This window comes from Penicillium malachiteum (assembly GCF_028827825.1).
Source record: "Penicillium malachiteum strain IBT 17515 chromosome Unknown utg000005l:1.0-9002435.0:326005.0-9005861.0, whole genome shotgun sequence".
NCBI lineage: Eukaryota > Fungi > Ascomycota > Eurotiomycetes > Eurotiales > Aspergillaceae > Penicillium > Penicillium malachiteum.
Window position 1 is genome coordinate 5,432,953 of NW_026643099.1, and position 24,009 is coordinate 5,456,961.

Below are 24,009 nucleotides of genomic sequence, written 5' to 3' on the forward strand. Positions count from 1 at the left end.
CAGGCGTTCCTCACTGTACTGCAATAAAGACCCCGATAGTAGAGTAAGCTACAACCGACAGGGCTTGGAAGGCTTAGAAGTTTGTAAATGGGGCGAATATGCTGGGTCAATCGATGTTGACGTCTCCACATGGTAGTACCTGTCAACGCAGGTACTATACCTTTGCAATGAGAGGTGTGGAATGACTGGGGGTCATTCAAATCGGCAAAATGAAGCCAATGTGATCCGGCAGAGTGAATGTTGGATCTAAAAGGATCAGAAAGATTTCCTAGCTAGGCAATGGTGAAATATGACTAGAGTTGCAGTTTGCGGGGGCAGAAAGCGGTTGTTCTACCGAGTACTGGGAATGTTGCTTGCCGAGGTTGGGGGCTGGTGACTAATGATATCATTGCCGCGAGATGGTTTCAATCTAAAATAATAACTCTGAGATCTAATTATAAATCTTTAGTTGAATTCATTAGTGGTTTGATATAGATAATACCAAAGAATCCTGCAGTGTTTCGAGTTGGTATGTTAACCTTGGAACAGTTCAAATGTTACCTGTGCGGGATGAATATGGTGGAATTTACTAGTGCGATATCGCCTACTAGCAGCATTGAGTAACTTCAAGTATTCTATGATAGTATCATTTAGGTAGTACTATTAAGAATACTAGTATTCTCAAGTCTGTTAGTAGTATTGAGAGTAGTTTCAAGTCATGTTCAACTAAGTACTCAAAAATCAACATTTGAATGCCCATGGAGTTAAGAACCATCCATATTATCAGACAAGTATCAACATTGAAAATTCTCTCAATCTTCATCACAAACTTCAAGTTGAAGTTTCTCAAAAAGCTCATGACCTTGCTCATCCAGCTCCGGATATTTCTTTAAAGAACTCAAAGCCCACCAAAACTCCTTCGCATCCTCATACCCATCCCCATGGACCTTCATCCGCTCCTGAAGGTTACTAACTTCTTCCACTCACAATCATCATCCGTCCATACCCACAAAGTAGAGACATATTCATGCCAGATGGGTAGGAATGCTGCATATTCCCAGTCCAGAATACCAACCAACTTGCCATCTTGAACCATGATATTACACACATTGAGATCACAATGGGTCAAAACATAGGGCTCACATTTTGGCATCCGTTTCTTCATATCATCCAGTACTTTTTTCGGAACTTGAAGTGACGGCACATGCATCCCATATCTCTGAAGACTGTTACTTATTGCATCCCATAACTCATCAGAGTGAAAAGGACCATAAGGTACAGAATCAAATAAATCATAGCAAAGTAACCAGATCCTAGTGGCATTCCGATCAACATCTTGAATGGCATTCGAGGTAATTGATCGAAGATTTCTGCGAACAGCGACAACTTCATCTGCGATAGAATTCTTTTGGGTTTCCGATAACGAAGACCAGACCTCATCGAGTGTCTGTCCTTTCATTCGCTCCGTGAGCGCGAAGTATCGTCCATCACTGTCGACCCAGTCGCGGAGTACTTTTGGAACGGAGATTTTGGGATAATTCTCAAGGAACTTCAGGGTTTTCACTTCGGTTTGGGACAGCCGTCTTGTCGTTCTTCCATTATCACATCTGAGCCTATGGACCATGTGCCTCGTTTACCTGCACCGGATAATAAATTCACGTGGCTTTCATAGGAGCAGCATTTTTTGTTTTTCGGTGGACGATCCACATGCAACGCACTTGGCGTCTTCTGTCATGATTGGACTTGGGAAGGGAAACTTGAAGGTAATTGAAAAGAGTTGGGATTGATTGCAGGGATATTGCATGTATGTCGTCACCGCTCTTCTCGGACCTTCAATCAGACTCTATGTCAGTCTCAATAACTTGAATGAGACACAATCTAAGTTGATATATTGTATTCAAGTTCAAATTTATTGACGATCGAGGTTCACGATTGCTACTATGAGCTCTGTGCACATGTTACGATCATACTAGTACTAGTAGTATGCGGATGTGATTTCCCCGCTCGCTAGCCTAACAGGTCACTATAATTGATGCCCGAATAGATCCCTAACTCGGGCAGTACCTATTATGTACTAGTAGCTATATTACGATGAGTATATTACGAGAACTTGAAAGGATTCAAGAATGCATCATGTGGATTGTATATCAGTACATGGCTTTTGCTCTGAGCACCACGTCATAGCCACTTCTTCCAAACATATTCCCAAAAACAATCAGTCATGCCATGCAGATAGGCATCATTGCACACCATCGGATGAGTAGAAAGCCAGGAGAAAAGAAAGTGTGATCGAACAGATCAGCAGAAGACGTCGAGATCAGGACAACAAGCAAAATGGAGGAGACAAGGAGAACAGGATGAGGGATGAGATGAAGAGGGATGAGGGTCTATATCAACATAGGTAAAAGTAACACAATGGGCGAGAGCCGAAGGGACAAAATGAGATCAGAGAATAATAGAATCTATATGGTAGCACAAACAAACAACCCCCAAACAAAATGAAAGAATAAAAACCTAGTCATTAAACTTACGAGCTTTCGCTCTTCTTGGAGGTCTGCTCAGCCTTAGCTCCCTCAGCCATGGCCTCGGTAGCTTCGGTAGATTGCTTCTCGCCGTTGGTAGTAGAAGAAGCCTCAATGCGAGCTTCCTCCTTCTCATCTATATCTTCGATATCCTTAGGCGCGGCAACATTGTCCTCGCCCTGACCTTGTTGCTCGCTCTCCTCTTCGATCAGCTCTTCCTGCTCCTTGATAACCTCAAGACGCTGCTTGTTAGTAGCAGCGCCCTCGGCATTGTGAACCTCGAGCTCGATCTCGTGGAACAGTTCCTCGGGGATACTGGAGAGAACAGACTTCAGAGCATCAATCTGGGAGGCCATGTCGGACTCCTTGCCACCCTGAGTGTACATGTAGGCGTTGCTCAGAACGAGGAGGGTGGAGGGAACGCCCTGCTGGAGACGGAGGTCCAGCCACATGGTGAGATCCTCGCGCAGACGGGCGGGAGAAACACCGTGTGTGCGAATACCACGGGAGGCACTAGCCATCTGCAGCTCGGGAACGGAGAGAGAGTCGACACCCTCGTAGAAGATGGCGCGGTCGTCACGCTTGATCTGGCGCATGCGGTGACGGATGGTGTAGCGCAGCATGGCGTCAGTGCCGAAGGTGTTCAGGTTCATGTATCGGCAGATAGCGACCAGCTGAGGACGAGACAGGTTGTCGAGGGTAAGGTCATCCTTGAAGATCTTGCAGACCTTGATGACGTCCTCGGTGGAGGGGGATTCACCAGTGGTACGGATCTTGCGGAAGAAGTCGGTGAACTCATCGTTCTTGACAGTAGCGGCGGTCAATGGTAGACCAGTCTCACGCAATGTGTTGCGCAGGAAGCTGGAGACCTCCTTGCGAGTGGAGCTCAAGTTCAAAGCCTTGGTCTCACGGGCCTTCTGGCCCTCGTAGGTGCTAGGCAGAAGGTTGGGGAAGATCTTCAGAGCAATGGGGAGGAGCAATTCGGCGAAAGGAACGATAAGGAAGACGGAGAATGGGACCAAGCGACCCAGATCCTTGGTGGTACGTTGCAGCTGTTACGAGAATCCTTATGAGCCCAAATAATTCAAAACAATGATCATCGACCATGAATGAGACTTACCTGACGGTGTTCACGACGGCTGAGCTCGTAACCAGCCGCCATTTTCACAGCAAGACGAGTACTAATCTTGACTTCTGTGGCCAGCAGCTTAGTGCCATCCCAGTAGTGCTGCACCTCCTTCTTAATCTTCTGGCCAATAGTCAACTTCTTGGCATCCTTCTTCTCCTCAGCAAGGTTCTTGGGAGAGTCCACGGCAACAGCCTTAGCAGCAGCAGACACCTTGGGGGCAGCTGTCTCAGGTTGAGCAGACTTAGCATCTGTTTGTGATTGCGCTTGATCTTGAAGAGGCTTCTTGGCTTGCTCGGCGTTGAAGCCAGGAGGGGGGGTATGACTGAGAGGAGTTGGAGGTAGACTGCTCAGTGGCATATCCACGCTGCTGAGGGATCAGAATCGCAAGGGCAGTGACATGGGATGGGAGACCGCGTCCATTCCGGAGGAGGCTGTTCGCCGCAGCGATAGAAGCTGGGCCCAGGGCGCTCGCACGGGTACGCGCTATATATGAAAGAAAAGTCAGGAAATCATTCCGGCGCTATATAATACATCTGGAATTATCTTACCAGCCAATGTGGGCCGCAATGCAGAGGTGTTGCGCACCAACTGAGCAGATCTCATTGTGGCGGACATTTGCGGAAATAATGTTGGGGCGAGAAAAGGGAAGCCCGATGAATCGAGCAGGGGGTCGCGGGCAACGCAACAACTGAATGTCTTGAAAACTTAGGTCAAGACAATCGCGGAATAAATCAGATAAAACGATAAAAGTTTTGATGATATGAAATTGTGTAGGTTGAGAACTTGAGTACCTAGTTGAAGATGGTGACGCTGCCGGCCATCACGTTGATCCACGTGACCGAAACCGGCGTCGGAGGTTCTAGACGGAGATAAATCTGATCGATCTGCAGTTCCATTCTTTCCACTTCTACGGAGTACGGAGTAAAGAGTCCGGTTTCAAGTTTTGAAGTTTTCGCTTTTTCTAATATTCGGCATAAATATCAAATCATCTTGAATTCATAATTCAAATAAAAAAATATACATATATCATCAAATACGACATAATGATCGACTCTATAATAAGCCCAGGCAATGTATCTCATCCGCATAAAAGACTGGTCAACTGGTAGTACCGTAGTACCATAATAAAAGCAACGCATCTTAGTAAAGCGCTAGAGAAAGAGTAAAAAGGTCATATACGCCAGGGGTATCATGAAATATTAAAGAAAGTATAAGTCTGGCTCTCAAATTCGCTCACGAACCTCAGAGTTGATGTCTCCAGCAGCCTCCTGGAAGGCAGTCGAGGCAGCACTGGTAGGATCCAGAAGAGGGATCCGATCAACGCTATTCCGTTTATCGGCGGAAGGATGAGTCTTCAATGCGTCAGACGCGACCGTAGCAGGCGTATCCGGGAAGATGAACGGACTAGCCGCGCCCTCGGGAGAGCTTTGCCACCGTGCAACATCCTTCTTCAGCTGCTCCAGCTCTTTCTGGAATCGCTTGCCGAAGACATCAATATAGTAAGTTGCACCATTGTGGATACTCCAGACAAACAGGGCAGAGATATAGATACTACTAGCCCATCGGTACCAGAACCACAGCGGGCAGGGAATCATAGTAGAGAGCGCAAATCCATATTGAATCAGCATAAAGGCTGGTTCTTGTAGTGCGTCGGGAAGACTCAGAACGAATCGACCAATCGCAGCCTTGGAGTAGGATTTGCGAAGCCAGGTGAAGCTAGTCGGGCGACCGGCCGCAATCTGATCAGCACGACGCACGGAGATCAAGAAGTGATATGACAGTTGCCAGACGAAGTAGGGTACAGTAGCCCAGATGATCATGGCTCCAAGAGAATAGTGTTCTGGGTCACCCGGCTGGCTGAACTTGATGGCATAGATAGCAGGGAATCGTTCCTTGAGCATCTCGACAGGGGTGAGGTGCACAAGACAGTGCAGAGTGACAGGCGGCATGATATGGATGAAGAGACTGGAAAAATATGTTAGATAAAATGCATGAGAGACATGTTGAGATTAGTGTTTTCATGTACATACCTGACTACCTTATCCATACTATGGAAGACCAGCGAGTTTCGCCACATAGCAATCGCCGCTGCGTTATTACCAAAGGTCAAGCAGTAGGTACCCAAGAACAACCGCTTCGAGCCTGGGAATACCCACAAGCTCAGCATGCAAAGCATGTTGACGAAGTAGCAGAGGTCGGCCAGGAAATAATGATATCCCTTGGCGTGGTAGGTATAGTATCGAATGGGCATGAAATAGGCAAGTTGGGCGGTAAACCAGAGATAGAAGTACTCAGGACACTGGCCGATCAGATATCCACTGATAAAGATATTGAGCACACCTGCGATGAAGGACGCCTTCTCACGGAGGGTCACAGTGGCAGTCTTGTTCCACTGCTTACCCAACCGCTCCACACCGGTCTTCATACGCTGGCGGTATTTCTCGAGCTGCTCATCGGCCGTTGGCACACGGCGTCTGATTTCTCCCACCACACGCTGTCGCGCATTCTGTCCTCGCGATCGGAGCTTCTCACGTTGCAGCCGCACCTTCTCTCTTTGTAGGTTGATCGTCTGTTGCCATTTCTCCAGTCTTTGTGTGAGTTGGATATTATCGAGGACATCGAAAATGGTCAACTTGTCGAGTGGCGGGAAAGTCTCCCAGTCCTCTTGGTACGAACTGCTATTGGAGAAAGAGCCGTTCCTCGACAGTTTGCCTGGGGAGGCGGGAGGCGAGTAGAAGTCATCCCCATCGGCGAACTCCTCCAAAAACGGGTTATCCAACTCATCGGGACCTGGAGTTGAGGCGAGAGACTCTGCAACTACCGAGTCTGACCTTCGGTGTTGGTTGACGGTGGATCCCTCCATCAGGAACTGTTGTTGAAAGGAGAAGATGGTAGGACCGTCCCGGTAGTGAGGGTAAGGTCGGCTAAGGAAACGGCCAAATGTTAACATCCCCATGTTGGTCACACAAAGTTCTATAATTTTCTCATGGAGGGAATGGAGGGTTTCTTATCACGACACAAGACTCGGCATACCTTATCGGGGGGCAGATCACGACCACGGGTTCACGCGGGGAAAGGGACCAGGAAGAAATCTGGTTGGTAAGTGATAGAGTAAAAGCACCTGGATGCAGTTAAGAGAACCAAACAGACCAAACAAGGGAAGAAGAAAGATGAACCAGCAAGAGATGAATGATGGAAGGTGTGCTGTTGTGGTGGTCGCTGGTTGGTGGTAGAGTCGTAGCTTGTTTATGTGGGACTGACCAATCACGGAGCTTGACTGGATCACGATGATCAGGGTAAATGTGGATTCTATCGCGTGATCTAAATGACCAAAAACGGTTATGTTTTCCTTTGTATTAACATTATTATTATATAGTAGTATAATATTTATATCAACTGGGTAGACTGAGTAGACTGAGTAGACTGAAACACTCTAAATGGACTGCATATCTCGATGTGGACTATGCACATGTGTGGATCACTTGACATATACGGAGTACTATGGCGTACTATATCCGCACTCCTAGTATATCTATAGAATCCTTCAATTTTAGATTGATGATAGTCGGACCAAAAGTATACCAGATTCAAGTTTGCCATCTGAATCCTTTGTGGGTATCTTCTTGCATAATCTACTATGAGTCAAAGCACTCTCACCCATAAGCTCTCGAAGCCACACACCGACTGCGGCAGATAGACCCACCGCTGGCAGTCTTAGTGCTTGTACATCCTGCCTGAGTATAATAATGGTGGTATGCAGAGCCTGGATATATTCAAGTTCCCAAAATTCTGGGCGTCATAAATTCCCAGTTGAAGACATTTGCCGAGATGCATAGTACACAACTATGAGTTTAGTGGCACTGCTGTTTGTGCTATGGACATCCGGACTGACTCCATAACCATAATGTTGCTCAGACAAAAATCAGCGTGTGTCACAACTTCCAACTTGAAGGTTCAACGGGATTATTGTGATGACCTGCATCATCACTGGCATTGCCTAGGTCCCTACCTAAGGTAAAATCCTGAGCATGCAAAGTAGTGTAGCTGGTCTGAGCCCACCAACATTTGAACTTGAAGATTCATGAATTTAAGGGCACAAGTAACTTTAATGAAAACAGTATAACAACAGCCTGAGTCTGCCAACAACGTTCAAGAATAATATCATATTAAAGCTTCCATTATAAAAATTTGTATATTATGATACATATTGATGTAGACCTAACTTCCAAGGTTGGGTAGAATGGGGGAATGAATGTTGAGGCGGGTGTAAATGATAGTAGCATTTTGTAGTCTAGCAATAATAATTTGTGTAGAAGTATCAGACAACCCGGATTTTGAATTTTTCCCATTGTTGGATTTTAATTCCTGAGTCTTTTTTTCAAGTTCTGAGGGGAAAACTTTCACCTCTTTTCGGTCTTCTTCATTATAGGATGTGTTAGAGGGAACCATGAGCACTGGCATCATCTCGTCTTCTTTGCCTTGGAGTGTTTCTCTTTAGACTCCTAGAGCTTCGCCTCATCGTCACTGTTTGTAAAAGACGAATAATATCTGCTGGTAGATGAGGAATAGGGTCTGGCTTCACCCCTCCAAAGTAGCAGCACTCAAAGAAGCTTGCGCTTTCCAGGAGGCCTAGGCCATCCTCTGCCAATGCATCATGCATAGTGAGAGTATTGGGTACCCATCCTTCCCGTCAACCGTTACGGGGTCATATTTCCAAGAGAACAGGCCACTGGCCGCTAGGTTTCTGTCGATTCATGTATATCATACAACGATTGGGGTCAGAGATCGCACTGACTTTGACGAGTTTGTGCTCAAGTTTAGCCATATCGGCTCCCGCACGATCCCGGATAGATTTCAATGCTTCATATGCTTCGATAAGGGAGTCATACTTGCCGTCACGAAAAGGTTTAAAAATCATCTGATCATCGAATGGTGAGGTATACCAGCGGGTGTCATACTCGGCACCTGTCTTAGAAGAAGTGTCTCCCACGTAAGGGTTGCGTCCTGATGTGATTCCAAGAGATTTCGTTTGGGGAGCTACCCAAACCTTCAAGGGGACATAAGGGACTTGCGATTCACGCACGCCGAGACATGCCCAAACCCTCACGGGGATATAAGGGGGACTGACGCTCAGGGTTAATCACAATAGCACGTGGCCAAGCCGTTCTTTCGGAAGCATAACAGCCTCAGTGCGAGTTGAGATACCTGTTCGGTATTTGAAAATTTGTTGGAATTTCCCAAAGAATGAATGAAATTCCATATGGGCGCATTATCAAGCTCAACCTTGAGTTTCTCAATCGTAGACTCTTCGTGCGGGGATGTCGATCGCTCTCATTCGAGTCATCCAGCTTAGCATTTATCCAGACCTCATCCAACAGTAGTTTAAACTGTTTATATGCACTCGTTCGTTCGTCAAGGTTATGTGCTGCCACGCCTGTTGGTGCAACACAGACAACAAGTTTTCCAGGGACAGAAAGGTATCTAAAAGGGACAGCTAGCTGGCAGGTGAAAAGAGATGGCCACCAACTCTCAACCTAGAGTCAACTCGCCTTGTGGCCTAGCTTCCGCTCTCAAGAAATTTCAGGGTTTCAAATAACTTGCAATGCGTTGATAGATTCCTCAGAGGGGAATGGGTGTTGTGGGGGGTAAGAAACAATATGCTTTTTGCATTTGCTGCTGTCATGCCATACTGAGGCCTCACACCCCTCTTGGGAACAGACGGATTGTCCCGGTTCCTGAAGAAGACTCTCCTGAACGAATCCCGCATGGAAAGCGTACTCTTCTTGACATTGGATACAACGTCTTTACATGGCAGATTTATTGCTGAAGGGGCTCAGGATGACCTCAGCGGTCTCAATGTTGATGGTCTGGTTGTGTGGACACAGTTCTACCACCTTTTCATTGGCCTTAGGACCAACACAACCACAATATACACACACGAAGGTGCAGTATGTGCAAGACAACAGGAGCCTAACCCCTATTATCGACCTCGCTGTCACCGCTGATCAGGCCTCTCTCTCTGTCTCTGTCTCTGTCTCTTGCTTCGGGGGTAGCCGTGAGACCATATTTCAGCGTATGGCGTGTACAGTGTTCTACTGGTGTCTATGTCGATTTTCCAGACATTCAGATCAGAATAAGGTACCCGAGGTTGTCAGATTAGACTCACGTTCCGGATGAAGGTGGGTTGACTCAGTCTTCCAGTAATCTGAAGCAGTGGGGAAACAGTAACTTAGAATTAATGACATGCAAGATGCGTCACTGTCACTTGACAAGTAAAACGGGTCAACTCCCTCAGGAAGAGGCCGCTTGCCAAACTGGTCGGGGCGTAATATCTGCCAAAGACAGGGACCCAATGCTGACCTTCCAGCGTATGACACTTCTTCCATACCACCAATGGATCTCAAGAGCTTCAAGGCGGACTTTCACTCGGGACCTGGCTTTCACTCTCAAGATACTTGAGAATTCAAGATATTCTTCAGGGCGTTATTGAATCGGGAGAGGAAAATCGCATTTGCGGGATCCAGGAATCAAAATGCTCTTTGCATAATTTGGTGCCATAATTTGGTGCCATGCCAGGTATCACCATATGCTTTGAACCATTTTTATAACCATCTCTGAAACCCACTTCCCTCCCTTTGTGAAGCGTCATTTTCACCCTCTCATTTCACCCTCTCACTTCACCTCTCACTTCACCTCTCACTTCATCTCTCCACCCACTCAGGTCCCTCACTTCAACCATTCTTCCCACACTTACTAATCTGTCAGAGTAGTTGACTTCTGAGCAGTAACTTTTCTTGTAGTGAGCATTTCTCTTGTCGTTTTCCGGTTCTCGGGTACAGCTTTGGCTCTTGTTGAGTCTCTGATATAAGTTGGTAGTAGACTTCAAGTTACAAAGTCTCAAAGCTGTTGTAGTGTTGTGGTAAATATTGAAGCGAGTGATCCGAGTCAACTATGTGTTGAGCCTTGACCTTGCCACTCATAACGGTTTCAACTAAATATCTCATCATAACATTGAAACGGACATGGAATCATTCCAAGGTTGTGCAACAAGATGAAAGTTGTCTGTAATTCCTCCGCGTCATCTTTAAACGTCGGTTCTGCCCGAGGTGGAATATTGAGCCTGCGTTTCTCGGGGAGGAGCTGGGAGCTTCTTGTCATCTCATGTGTTGGTGGTCCGAGTCGGCTATGATTTCGTGAGTATAATAATCAAGACATATTTGGAAAAAAAAAAAGAGGACTTACTCCGCCATTTCTGTGAGACCGAGAACGGTCTAACGAGCTTCGTAAGTTGTAAGTGAGAAGCAACCGCTCTGTAGCCTCTGTTGCTACATAAATATCACAGTTGTATAGAGAGAGCTGCCGCATCAGATCATCCCAATGCAGATCTGCTGCAGAAAGGGTCTGGGAAAAATGGGCTGGTCGAAGACTACGCATACCGCGCGGGTTTCATGGTGACAATCCTGGAGGAGTTCCAGTATGGTCTTGTCCCACGGATAACTGAGTGTAGGCAGACAGTTCGAGGGATGTAAGTTGTATTAGCACATCAATCACGGAAACAGGGAGAATTGGAGATTAGGAGAATCAGGGGAATCAGAGTCGCCTCCAGGGCTGAAACCACTGTTAGTTCACATATAGAGGACACTCCCGACCATGGACTTGAAGACAAGGATGTATATTAATTCGGATTCTCTTTTTCCATGTGAAGGCAGTTCCCATGCACATATAGTTCGTAATGAGCAGTGAACGATGAATCCAGCCTGAGTTCATAAACCTCGTCAGATGGGGTGTTCTTCGTTCATGGGTTTTCGTTGGCACGTCGTCGTCATCAAGCTGTAAGGAACTTCTTACTCATAATGGGATGAAGTCAGCATCTGCTCTAAAGCTACTTCATTCGCTTTTGTACTTGAGCATCGCTGTTTTCTGGATATTGTAGCCCACTTCAAGTTCAAGTTGAAGTTGATGATGATAATAATATTATAAATGCATCTGGGTATCGAGCATGTATATTTCGATGATGGGATATTGATATAAAGGTGCCAAATGATATATGCTAAACTGAAGTCATCATTTCCCCACAAAAGCACGAAAGAAATACTAACTGTGTTTGATTTGGTCAAGCGGCGAGACCCGCGATCAAGCGGCACTCAACAAGCGATAACGCAAGCAAGGTGGGGCGGAGTATGCTTGTGCCGCCATCTTGAACCGCCATGTGGTTTCATTTAATTAATACATCTGCTCTCTTTCTTGTCACTTTATTCATATTCTCAATTGATACTTGCGAAAAAAATAACTACACGGGTAGTTTCACCATGAGCGAAACCAATTCAACGCAAAAGCGTCCAAACTTCCTATTCATCCTCGCCGATGACTTGGTATCTCAATCTCCAAACTGATAAGCAATTGCAATGAAACTAATGGATAATCTGGCAGGGTTTCTCTGATATAGGCTGCTTTGGCAGTGAAATCGAAACACCGAATATCGATCAGCTTGCTGCGGACGGAATCCGCATGCTGAATCACCACACCGCAGCGGCATGTTCGCCCACGCGCGCAATGTTGATGAGCGGGACAGACGCGCATCTGGGTGGATTGGGATGCTTGATTGAGCATCGCGCAAGTGAGAAGGGTGGAAAGAGGTGGAATGGAAAGGCTGGGTATGAAGGATATCTGAACCAAGATGTTGCGACATTGCCGGAGATTTTGGGTGATAATGGATACTTCACCGCCATGTCTGGGAAGGTGAGATTCGTCTAGGTCTAGGAGAATGGTTCTGTACTTGGGTATTACTTGGAGCAGGTGCTGATTTTCGCAGTGGCATCTAGGTCTCCGCGCTAGTCAAGGACCTTCGGAACGGGGCTTTCAGAAGAACTTTGCGATGCTTCCTGGATGCTGTAGTCACTATGCGTGGGAGCCAGTCCAGGAGAGATTTCCTTTAGGTGGATCTCCGATTCATACTGAGGATGGTATCAAGGTTGATGTGTGAGTATAGCCTGTAGGATGCGAGCCGCAAGACCATGCTGACAATTGTATTCAGAGCACCAAACAAGAATGAAGATCCAGAGGGATTTTACTCTTCTGATACCTATACGGATCGATTGATTGAGTATCTTCAAACCCGCTCGGAGGCAGATCAGTCAAAGCCGTTCTTTGCATTCTTGCCGTATACTGCTCCCCACTGGCCACTGCAATGCTCTAAAGCCAAGCGCGACAAGTATGATACTCTTCCCTATGTCTCTCTGGATTTATTTACTGACTATTTCAATTGTTTAGGTACAAGGGCATATATGACGATGGACCATATGCTCTGCGCGAACGTCGACTCAAGAAGCTAGTTGAGATTGGCATTATCGATGAATCTGTGGTTCCTCACAAGGTGGAGACAACTACTCAAAGTGCAGGCGAGTGGGATGAGTTCACACCAGAAGAGAGAAAATGCTCAAGTCGAGCCATGGAGACATACGCCGGAATGATCGATACCATGGATGTCAACGTCGGCAAGATTGTTCAGCACTTGAAGCAGACTGGCGAATATGATAACACCTTCATCGTGTTTATGAGTGACAACGGTGCGGAGGGTGCAGCGTGAGTATCAACATCCTTAATCACAGTATGTCTATGTTCTAACAATATTTTCGATGCAGAATGGAAGCTAGACGTGAGCAACCCCGAGTCCATCTCGACAAATGTGTATCTTTATGCTAATAAATATTGCAGCTGTTATGGGTGACAACATCAAGCGGGCTATCCACAAATATTACGATAACTCGCTCGAAAACATCGGCAACTATAACTCCTTCACTTGGTACCTTCCCTGTCTCGTCCCTAAGATAGAATGAATCTAACCTCTATCAGGATCGGACCTCTATGGGCACAGGCCTCAACAGCCCCCTCCCGACTTTTCAAGGGATTCCCATCTCAAGGCGGAATCCTCGTTCCCTGTGTAGTGAAACCACCAGCGAACACCTTCCTCCCATCATTCACTCCAGGCTCACTGAATCGATCCTTCAGTACAGTAATGGACTGGTCCCCAACCTTCCTCGAGCTCGCAGGTGTATCTTTACCCCCATCTTTCAACGAGGAACGAGCCAGAACCCTGGAAAAGACCACCGTCATTCAGAAAATGACTAAATTCCGCGGTAGAAGCGTACACGCCATCCGGGGTAAATCCTGGGTACCTTTCTTCACACAGGGCCAGAAAACCGAAGACGAAGAACTATGGAATATCCATCCCTCCTCTGAGCCAATCGGTTGGGAACTTTTTGCGCGCGGAGCTATGCGAAAGGGAGATTGGAAGATTGTTCACATCGCGAAGGCGAATGGAGGAGTTGGAGAACCGAATGGAGATGGTTGGGAACTATTTAATGTGGCTGAGGATCCTGGTGAGACGAAGGATTTGGCGAGTGCTCAACCGGAGAAACTTGCGGAGCTTTTGGCTTGTTGGGAGGAATATGTTAATGAGTGTGGGATTGTGTGGGGTGAGAATGCGTTTGAGCCGGGCTTGAGTATTGATGAGGCGCCGGAGTTGTGGGAGGATGAGGTGGAGTTGCAGAAGTCTTGGTTGGGTGCTAAGGCGGGCGAAAGTGTTGCATAGATGAAATGATATAAGATTTCATCTTCCATTTGATGTCTGTATGGAAAAATACGTGCATTCTCCCTTTTTGCTCGATGTGGTCTTTGAAAAAGGCATGGTGTGTCTGGAGTTATAGTGGATATGGAGCAGTTTCGGGGTATTTCCGATAAGAAGCGAACTGATCTGATCTGATCTGGTTGGCCAAGCGTCGTGGCAGCCCTGGAGAGGCTGCTCTCGGTATCGGAGTCCTCAGCAAAAGATTCAGACCTTTGTCGTTAAAGACAGTTCATAGCCAAATTGGTCACTGGAAGCTGGTATATGATGCTTCAAGTAATATGTCCCTGGCTTGGTCCATAATCCAAGAGCATCGTAATCTGGAAAAGTCGAGGATTGGAAATCCCTTATAAAGACGTAATGGCATGCATATAACTCCGCATATCATCACAAGAAATGAAATTTAGAAGTATACTGATCACGAAGACACACAATGCAAGCAAAAAGCAACCCAGCCCAATAAGAAAGACGATTCTTTGAGCCCTGGTAAAAGTGGAATACCGGCGTAGACCCATAACAAAGTAGATAAACCCCGTGGTAGTCACCACTATCAGGGGACACATTTCTGAAAAGATCGATTTCATTTTAAAATATTTGTGAAGTTTCCAAATTTCTGATTTCAAAATTCTGTTCCTTTTGATTAAAATCCCAGGTGGTAGTCGGCTTTACCGGATGGAATGTGGGGCGTGGTGGAATGGCCAAGAGTCCAAGACTCCCAAGCGTCAGAACTGAATTTGAAGCGGGTCACTCAGTACATTACTGATGTTGAATTCCTGTCTCAAGGTGGAAATTGGAGAGGATATCTAGAATCTCCAGGGTTTGGAAGACTCGGGTGGATCAAGTTTTCATCACTGATTCAAGTAGGGGGTTATCAGTGATTAATTATAACCGATGTATGATTCGGGGAGGATTCCGTCCGCGTAAGGCTCCACGTCACATCCACTACCGAGATTAACGATAAAGTAGTGCAAAGAGATTAATGTGAACGTTAATAATGGGGGTTAATATGGGGTTAATGTCGATAATCTGAGCTAAAATTTGAAGCTGATGATATTCAAGTTGGTATTTTGTATATTTACTACCTAGGCCGTATGAATGCTTGAAATCAATTCTTATCCGTGTTCAAATCAATGGCTGAATTTCAAGTTTTCATATCCGAGTCCGTTCCCGTATGTTCTGATGATTGAAAAAAATGAAATGCCCGCATTATTCCAATCAATATCCAAATTGTGGCATTGAAGGCATGTTAGGCCAATATCCCGTGGTTTTCTCTGGGACATATGCATGTGGTGGCGCATAGTACCCTGGTATGGAATTAGGGTCCGGCGGCATGGGTTTCGATGTGTTCGGTGGCTGTTGAGGCAACATAGTTGGAGGCATACCCACAGGGTAACTATTATAGCCTGTGGTCGTGGGACTATGCGGACCACTTGACTCGCTGGTGGAAGGCGACAAAGGCAATCCTTGGGAATTGGCTATAGGGAATTGGTCGCTGTCATCTGGATGGGGACCATGGTCATCGGCGAGATCTTGTTTATCGTCCTCGGTATCAACTGCGGAAATGGGGGTGGTATGTACCCCATTTGACATTTCTTCGTCTTGGTAACTAGCTTCAGGAAGATGGGTGTGCGTCACCTGAACTAGTGTGCTGCCGTCTGCTTAGAGTTAGCGACATGCTGTAAAGCTATACTGGGGATACATGCAGAGGCTTACCGATATCCCCGTCAATGTATCGTTCCTCCATTTGTCGAACAAAGTAGATCTCATCTAGAACTTGTAGTCGATGGGCTGGGCTGATCTGACGCCGCACATCCTGACCAGCCTCACGGAGTTTGTACGCCGTAACTCCATGGCTATCTTTGAGCTCACAGAGAATATGTACCAAAAGGCGAAGTCGATCTGAGCGATGGAATGAGTATTCATATTTGTTTCCTTGACTGAATAAGTGATGCTTACCGCGTTTCAAGAGATGGTCTGGCTCACGATGTAAGACATCAGAAGGCCACCATCCAGGTTTAGTAAGTTCAGGATCAACGCGCTGTGAGACTCCCGCAATCACTTTACGTCCATTGTACGGGAAATGGACCTGCTTCCTTGGCTCCACGAGTTTGATGTATGATTTCGCGATAGCCCGACAGTTTAGCTGCTGAAAATCCTCGAATGCCTTTTCGTAGTACCGCCGCAGTAAATCCCGATTCCCAATACGAAGAACACTTCGTCCTGGCGGGGGTGTGGGTGGTGGCGAAGCTGACTTTGGGCGAGGTCGAGCCATACCCGCTCGTTTGAGGTCTCGTCGCTTTCGACGAGTCTGGTGAGATTGCCATTCACATGGTATCAACTCTGCTGGTAGAGCCTGACCTGGTTGCATCCATCCTAAAGTTGGTTGCATACCCCATGGGGCGGGAGATGTTTGGTTTGGGTCTGTGATAATCAATATAAGTATCTCTGGGCTTCCAGTCACAATTAATATGGCTGATTGACTTACTGGGAAATCGCATAGGTGGTTGGGTATTGGGTGATGCCATTTCCATAAATCGGTCTGTCACGTCTGGGGTGAAGATAGCTCCACCACATCCTGCAATGGACGGTGAGGCTTCGACTTGGAGCTTGCCATTATGATCAAGGTAGATGACAGCGAAATGAGGATGAGGAAACTCCAAGTTAGATGCTTGGCTTTGGCTGGAAGGAACTTGAACCGTCTAGTAAAAGATATGAGTTAACCTTGAATTTCTTTTCTAGTTGCTGTGGCATTCGCGCAAGGGTCAGATATACCATTTGATGAGAATGAGGCATTGATGATGTATCGGAGTGTCTTCGCTCAAGGGATTCCCCCATCCCTAGATGTCGATTTAGATCCATGACACAATAAAGAATGTGTCACACATGCGATGTGTTCAGTTTGATGTCTCCAGTCCAATATAGTCCAGCTTTTATGCGCAGACCAAAGTGGAGGACAAAAGTAGTAGAAGCTGGGGAGTAAAAAAAAGCACGTAGATGCGAAATAATGACTTGAAATAAAATAGACGGGACTGGCCCTTCAGGTATATGATTATCTTCCCCAAAAATAAAATTCCAATAAATGCGACACGGCTATCTGTTGAAGGGTATAGAATCCGGGGCCATTAGGAGAGGTAGCCGGGTGGTGAGAAATTATACATGATCTCGAACGTATTTTTCCCACAGAGGCAAAAAGAAAAGTCACTATGTACATGTATCTGCGTCTGTAAACGTATTTCCTGGAACTTTTTTTTAGCGTCATGCTAATGCAAGGGAAAAAAAGAATATCTGCGGATGCTTCAGCTCCGCAGAGATGGGTGGCAATAACAGCGTCGTCTCCCATTCGATCTTCCCTTTCTGCATCTCAAGATCGGGTCGTCGAAGAACTCCCCCCTCTTCAGATGTGTCGAGTGAGCTCCAGACCCAGTGCACTGACTACATATAGTAGGGCTATTCTTGAAAAGGTTTTTATTGGTTGCTTCTGACATCCGGTACTATGTGGACTTGAGATTCGGAGGATCCGAGTCCCTCTCCCAACTTAGTATTAACCAAAGACGATCCTGCGCTTGGACAGAACACTAGCCACAGATACTTTGGAAAGATTTATCAACTTCGGCGTTGACCTTCGGAGTATGCGTGGTGGAACATACATCCGGGGATCAAGCCTGCGAGAGTTAAAGAGACATGACTTGATAGGTTTTTTGTCGGTACGATTGCCAAATCATCATGCTCTAGCCTAGGCCTTTTCAGGGGATATCTGACTTGATAAAAGGCAGTTCAAGGTACATCATCGACGATGCGCCAATCATGCTAGTGAGGCTACATTGTCCTTGCCAATCATTGGGCACGATCGGCGATCTTTTGGTACCCGAATGTACTAGTGCATATGCCTCCACTCAGTTGATCATTTCCTTCTGAGAATTACGGCCTGAGATGTACAGATGTCTATCTTGCTAAGCCGTAGCTAAGCCGTAGGGCTTGTCAGACACGGTATCAGAAGTATCAATGAATCAATGGAATTCATCGTAGGAGGGGTTGCTGACATATTCTTGACTAACATCAAAAACTTCCAATGGCTCTAGAGATAGCGATCTTACCCCGTTGGAGGATCTTGTACAGGATTCTAACAACCGGGCTCTGCTCATATCCACCTACTAGCTCTTTTCTTTGGGGGTCTATGCAATACGGTCAGATGTCCGTGCGCGGGATCTAATCTTGAAGCGAATTTCAAGTGGAACTTCCAAGGTTGAGAGTGTCGTTCGGTCCAAGCCACAGTCAAAGGGCCCAAGCGGTTTAGACCAAAAAAAACTACTTTATTACGCATGAGCGGTTGAGAGCGGTTGAGAAAAAGTGACAGATAAGTTCTTTAAAAATTGACCATCGAATTTTGAGCTTATTCCCACCACGGAACGTCCGGTCCGGTTGACTTCGATGGCTTCACCTGGACAGCACAGACGATATCTTCCATGAAAGAGTTCAAATCTTGGAGTTAGTGGATCTTTTTTTCATGTAGTGCGCCGAGTTCGATGGTACTAGCATTACTAGCACTTTGATGTTCGCCTTGTTTACTTTGATCCCCAGAGTGACAAATATCTAACAGCAGTGACACACATATTTCGGAGTTCACATATTTTCTTCTTCTTCTTTGGTGGGTATTCCCTGTCTCGGCCGTTGAGATATCCCGAGTCCTGGCCGAAACAACGTCGACGACCCAAATGACGCAAAAGAAGGAAAGCTAGATACAACCTTACCCATTAGGATCAATTCCCTGGTCCCGAATCGACACCTTTTCAGGTGGGGAACCATGAAACCAAATCAGAGTTGGATCGTTGCAAGTTATTGTCGGGGATGTACATTCTCTGGGACCAAGTGGCTCCTCGAATTCTGCTGTGCAGTAGTGGGTATCCACTGTCTGGACCCAACAAGTATTTTTTTTCTTTTCTCTATCTTTCCGTTTCTCATGCAGCGACTATTCCCAACCAGATTTGGTTCGTGCAACATCCGGAGAATATACCCAGGGCCCATTATTGATTGACCGGCTGTTTATTCCCCAGAAAAGCTATACCCGGATCCACAGTTTGTGGGTATATGGGTGAAGGCGCGTGGATTTAGATGAAATAGTATCTGCAAGAATACCGTAGCCAGGATATCTGTGGAGTAGACGATCTCGACGGAGTAATCCGTGCAGATCGATGGATTGTTAAGGCAGGATAAGGTTTCCAGGCTTCAGGAGAAGGCTTTCGGGGTACGGATTACCTTGATTCTGTACTCCGTATTCCGTGCGAGAAGGCTGAGTTGCTTCACGATAGTCTTTCCCCTTGGCAGAAAGTCAAACATCATGACAACAATCATGATCCTTCTCATGAGCCGCACTGTTCTATACTTCATCACTTTCCATCACACTATTTCCAAACTTTCTGGCTCAAAAGTGCCCAGGTGGTGTGGAAACAGTGGAAACAGTAAGCGGCCCCTTGCGTACGAGGGGAAAAGAACAAAGAGGAAAAAAGCAATTCTTCCACCTGACGCAGTAAGTCGGAACCCTGGTGCCTTGGAACTGGGCCCCGGATACCCGGATACGGGCTTCCATCTTGGCTTCTCAAATTCATAAATCCAGGAACAGTCATTGGTAGATTCCGGGACAAAAGTACGGGCATATGCACCCGGGGAATGAAGTGGATTACCATGGCGAGCTTTGTGCAGGACAATTGGATCCTAATACCAGGAAATCGCTGCATTGGCGTCGATTTGTAGACTGATCGACCTCCACAGTTGTGGATTCCTTTTCAGCCACCAGTGAGTTGGCCCGGTGTATCCGTTCAAGCCATTTCGTGGAGTCTAGAATTGAAGCGGTGACGCGAAGGCGCGAAGCCGCGGCTCTGCGCTAGGAGGAAGAACCTTGGAAGTGGAGAATAATTCACGGGAATCGGGATTGAATCGGGATTTGGAATAACGGAATAATGATTCCGCACAAGTTCCAATGAAAAAGTAAAGTGTTTCAATGTTTAGTATAGTCGCGAAGATCTTGATGATCTTGATGATCTTGGATGATCTTGGATGATCTTTGAACCAAGTTCCCCCTCCTTTTTTCAGCCGTAAGATCTGATGATCTGATGATCTCCAGGGCTTAGCGTTTATGTTTCAGGGACTAACCCGATCCGCTGGTTCGTGATACTTGGATTGATACATTATTCGTCCAGTAGTTTAAGGTTATACTCCAGGCTGTAGCCCTGGAGTATACTGTAGTAGACTATAGTATACCTCTATACGGTGTACTCCGTACTCCGTACTCCGTATACTATTTCAAAAATATATAAATATAATTGTTTATTCTTTACTCTTTAATCTGAACTTGGAATTGATTGCCCCTGCATCGAGAGATTCGAGACTAAATCTTCCCCACACATTACCTAGATGATCTGCAACAATATTCCGTTTTACGTATTTCATGTTCAAGTTCATGTGAGCTACGAAGTACTCCGGGTTAAAATGCTGTTTCAGGGATAGTCGGTTCTAATAATCTACTCATTTATGTCTCAGCCTTACAACGGTGTTACAAAGCCTCGACAATGATCCCTGGAGATGATGCATATTTGTACCGAGTACCGGGAACTGGCATACCATAAACCAATTAAGGCAATAATCATGGTCTAATACCCTTAACTGTCACGAGGCAAGCTGCAGTAGCGGTGAGAATATTGATTGAATACTAGAAAACATTGAAGCCACGAGAAGAATCTCGTATTAGAGTCCATACGGGACTATCAACATCATAGTTATGAAACTAGGATTTGGATGTTGTCAGTGCTTATTCTATGATTGACTTATCTACATACGCGTACGTACCTAGGTAGTACATGAGCCGAGGTATCTCTGTCGCAAAAAACATGAAAGCTTAACTCCATGATCATGTCCAATAAAACATGACAGGACATCATTAGATTAAGGTTCTATTGAGAAAATAGAGGGGAATCTCTCAATTCTAGTGTTTAGACATCATGATTTCAAAGAGATGATAGATCGATGAATCATATACGAGATCGATCCTTTCGTATACTTCCTTCAAAACTTAGTACTGAGGACTTGAAAGTACGATCAGGCATCACGATCTAAACTTGAAGTTTTACCTCGTAGCTTTGAGTGATGATTGGGCTCTTCTAGCACCTGAACGCGCATCTTGCATCCTTACTAAGTTCAGATTCGTGTTGCACATAGATGGACCATGACGTGGCGAACACAAATTGTCCATTGAGGAATGCTGCGTCTCATTTCAGCTTTGATTTTACTGATTGACTCAAAGTTTCATGATTATTGATCAATGATATGGCTCGGACCCTTGTCACTTATGCGGTGCAAGCGTTCCAAACGCCAATTATCTTCGAATATCAGCCACAGATGCAGGAGTATGCCTGAATTAAACGCTCATTGCACTGATTTCAACAGTGACGCCCTAAGATCTGAGGCTATGACAAACCTTTACACATCCCTGCCACCTGGGCAATGATTGAAACAGTAGCCCGGGATAACAATACCTTATCCGGCGAAACATTTGGATGAGCAAGTTGTTTATCAAATGAATATCGCAAATTATGGGATACTCGTAAATTTTCATTGTCAAATACTAAGTGTGGATTAATTGATTGAATTTGAAGCTATTACTGAAAATACTACATGGTAGTTACACCAGATCTCCACTTTGAACTTTACTTCTTCTGCGTAATTGTAATTGCCAATTCTATGTCCAAGCTACAGCTCAGTACTATGCCTCACTCAACTCAACCACTCAAACACAGACCTGTACAGGGTGAAACCTGAAACCTAAACATTCAAGATAACACCGCTAGACCAAGGAACCTTAACCTGGACCAACCCCTTCGAATCCACCGAAACAGTCTCTCCAGTAGTCACATTATCCAAGCGTACGGGCGCACCACCCTTCAATTCATAATTATAAGACCATCCATCCCAAGTAATACCCGAGATCGCATTACTCCCATTGGCCATCAACCGCTGCACCGATAGCGATTTACTCGAAACGTCGGACAAAAGAAACTCATACGTAACGGAAGGCCGGGAAGCCGACGAGTCTGAAACAGTATAATTATACTCCTGCAGGTTGATCACGGCGATCCGGCTGATTTTTCCGTCAATGTACGCGGCATAAGCGGCTTCATTCTCGTCTTGTAATGGAAGATTCACGACTTGGACGTTCGCTGAGCTTGGGCTATCCCCACTACCCAGCATCGCTGCTACCATGACATTCCCGTAGTAAGGGGCCTTGGTACCGATTGTGGTATCGTTAGTTTGGATAGGCTGCCATGCAACATACCGATAGTTTGTGCCTTGATGCATGTGCGTTCGGCGGATGCTCTGAGAAGCACAATAAAGATTGAAGTCGACGCCCCAAAGAGCAGCGCCGAATGAGTTTGATAACCCTGGTTTACCTTCGTTGTATAGGGAGTTGGTTTCACCGAGGATATATGGGATTCCAGTTGTGATATCTTCTTCGTTAAGCACGTTCGATAGATTTACATGTTGCTGAACACTTTCAACCGTTTGGGTGTGGTTCATTAGAGTTCTTTGGAGCGTCACCCCTGGCGAGGTAGCGCCAGAAATGTAGCTGCAGTGGATAGCGGTCATAAATGGTTCAATCGGATTCCTTCCGTCGCCGCCTCACTTACTTGTGCATGGAGTTCAACTTTATATCATCGTTGTCTGTACCAAGTCCATCTTGCCATGTTGTCACTGGGTCCAAACTATTCGTTAAGCCGGCAAACGAGGGCGCAATATACTTGTATTCGGCATCTGTTGCGAGCTCGGGACATGTTTTGGCCATCTGACGCTTGATGAGCTCGGTTTTGGATAACCATTCAGCCACATAGTCACTTTCATCCCAACTGGCTGGCCGCTTTGTACCAGGTGTGGTGGTTTTGAACAGATCAGGCTCGTTACCTAGCTCCCAGTAAGCCAGTTTTCCCTTGAGAGCCTTGCACGCCAGAGAAGCAGTCTCGATCAGATTCTTCCGACCCTCAGTCCCGTTTTCGGCGAGATTGAATCCGAAACTGAACTTTGCGCCAGGCCATGTCGCATAGGACTCAAAAAATGAGGGTCCGATAGAGACAATTGCAGGGTAGTCTGATGAGACGGATGAAACATATGTTCCATTAATTCCGGTCTTCAAGTTGGGGTCATACAGGGTGAGATCCCTGTTCCAGGATAAGCAATGGTTCCCACTGGAAGGTCTTGGTAAGTACTAGTGTCTTACTGAGTGCTTCCGCCAACTCGAATATAGGACTTGACACCCTGGAGGTCAGCCAAGTTGTCTAATAACTGATTTGAAAACTTGTTCGGCTGGGACAAGTTACCTGCATGTCATCCTGGTGAGTTATCTATGACGATTCAACACATTGTGAGATTCATACCAGCGAAATCAGGAAACGAAGAAAGCTCAATTGAAAATGAGACGAATGGACGCAGAATTGGCTCGCCTGCATCTTCAGGTGCAGTCACACTGACTGAAACTGCTGAGCTGGAGCTGTCTCTAGCAATGGGTGCTGGACCAGCCGACACTACGGCAGCGCCGAGCAACAACGGGAAGAACATAGCTCGATAGTACTCGCAAAGGGTGATTTCCTCAATCTGCAGTATCTTGTCTATCCTTGTTTTCTTCTCTTCAGCTCTGCGGGGTTGGACTTCACTTATACATCGAGTGATTGCCGACGTTGCCTGTGGAAGGCTATTGAATGCCAGTCTGCACGGGT

At 46.1% G+C, this 24,009-nt stretch overlaps 6 protein-coding genes across 6 annotated transcripts; 1 reads left to right on the forward strand and 5 right to left on the reverse strand.

Moving 5' to 3' along the window:
* Window positions 1-928: 928 nt before the first annotated feature.
* On the reverse strand, window positions 929-1,603 carry N7483_012045 (aminoglycoside phosphotransferase family protein; the record flags this gene model as incomplete). The annotated part of the gene is made up of 1 exon (XM_057095472.1): window positions 929-1,603. One exon carries the CDS (start codon window positions 1,601-1,603, stop codon window positions 929-931), a length of 675 nt encoding a protein of 224 aa, XP_056941443.1.
* Window positions 1,604-2,506: 903 nt separating this feature from the next.
* N7483_012046 (MRS7 family protein) lies at window positions 2,507-4,245 on the reverse strand (the record flags this gene model as incomplete). Its single annotated transcript, XM_057095473.1, has 4 exons — window positions 2,507-3,553; window positions 3,622-3,952; window positions 3,975-4,113; window positions 4,179-4,245. The coding sequence occupies 4 exons, from the start codon at window positions 4,243-4,245 to the stop codon at window positions 2,507-2,509; spliced, it is 1,584 nt and encodes a 527-aa protein (XP_056941444.1).
* Window positions 4,246-4,853: 608 nt separating this feature from the next.
* N7483_012047 (glycerophosphocholine acyltransferase) lies at window positions 4,854-6,586 on the reverse strand (the record flags this gene model as incomplete). The annotated part of the gene is made up of 2 exons (XM_057095474.1): window positions 4,854-5,595; window positions 5,661-6,586. 2 exons carry the CDS (start codon window positions 6,584-6,586, stop codon window positions 4,854-4,856), a joined length of 1,668 nt encoding a protein of 555 aa, XP_056941445.1.
* Window positions 6,587-11,939: 5,353 nt separating this feature from the next.
* Window positions 11,940-14,221, forward strand: N7483_012048 (arylsulfatase; the record flags this gene model as incomplete). Its single annotated transcript, XM_057095475.1, has 8 exons — window positions 11,940-12,002; window positions 12,061-12,369; window positions 12,443-12,609; window positions 12,665-12,841; window positions 12,901-13,212; window positions 13,272-13,285; window positions 13,345-13,432; window positions 13,483-14,221. 8 exons carry the CDS (start codon window positions 11,940-11,942, stop codon window positions 14,219-14,221), a joined length of 1,869 nt encoding a protein of 622 aa, XP_056941446.1.
* Window positions 14,222-15,469: 1,248 nt separating this feature from the next.
* On the reverse strand, window positions 15,470-17,113 carry N7483_012049 (DUF2841 domain-containing protein; the record flags this gene model as incomplete). Its single annotated transcript, XM_057095476.1, has 4 exons — window positions 15,470-15,909; window positions 15,968-16,675; window positions 16,740-16,953; window positions 17,027-17,113. 4 exons carry the CDS (start codon window positions 17,111-17,113, stop codon window positions 15,470-15,472), a joined length of 1,449 nt encoding a protein of 482 aa, XP_056941447.1.
* Window positions 17,114-22,066: 4,953 nt separating this feature from the next.
* N7483_012050 (glycosyl hydrolase family 79 C-terminal domain-containing protein) lies at window positions 22,067-23,851 on the reverse strand (the record flags this gene model as incomplete). The annotated part of the gene is made up of 4 exons (XM_057095477.1): window positions 22,067-22,868; window positions 22,930-23,454; window positions 23,514-23,613; window positions 23,671-23,851. 4 exons carry the CDS (start codon window positions 23,849-23,851, stop codon window positions 22,067-22,069), a joined length of 1,608 nt encoding a protein of 535 aa, XP_056941448.1.
* Between the last annotated feature and the right edge of the window lie 158 nt (window positions 23,852-24,009).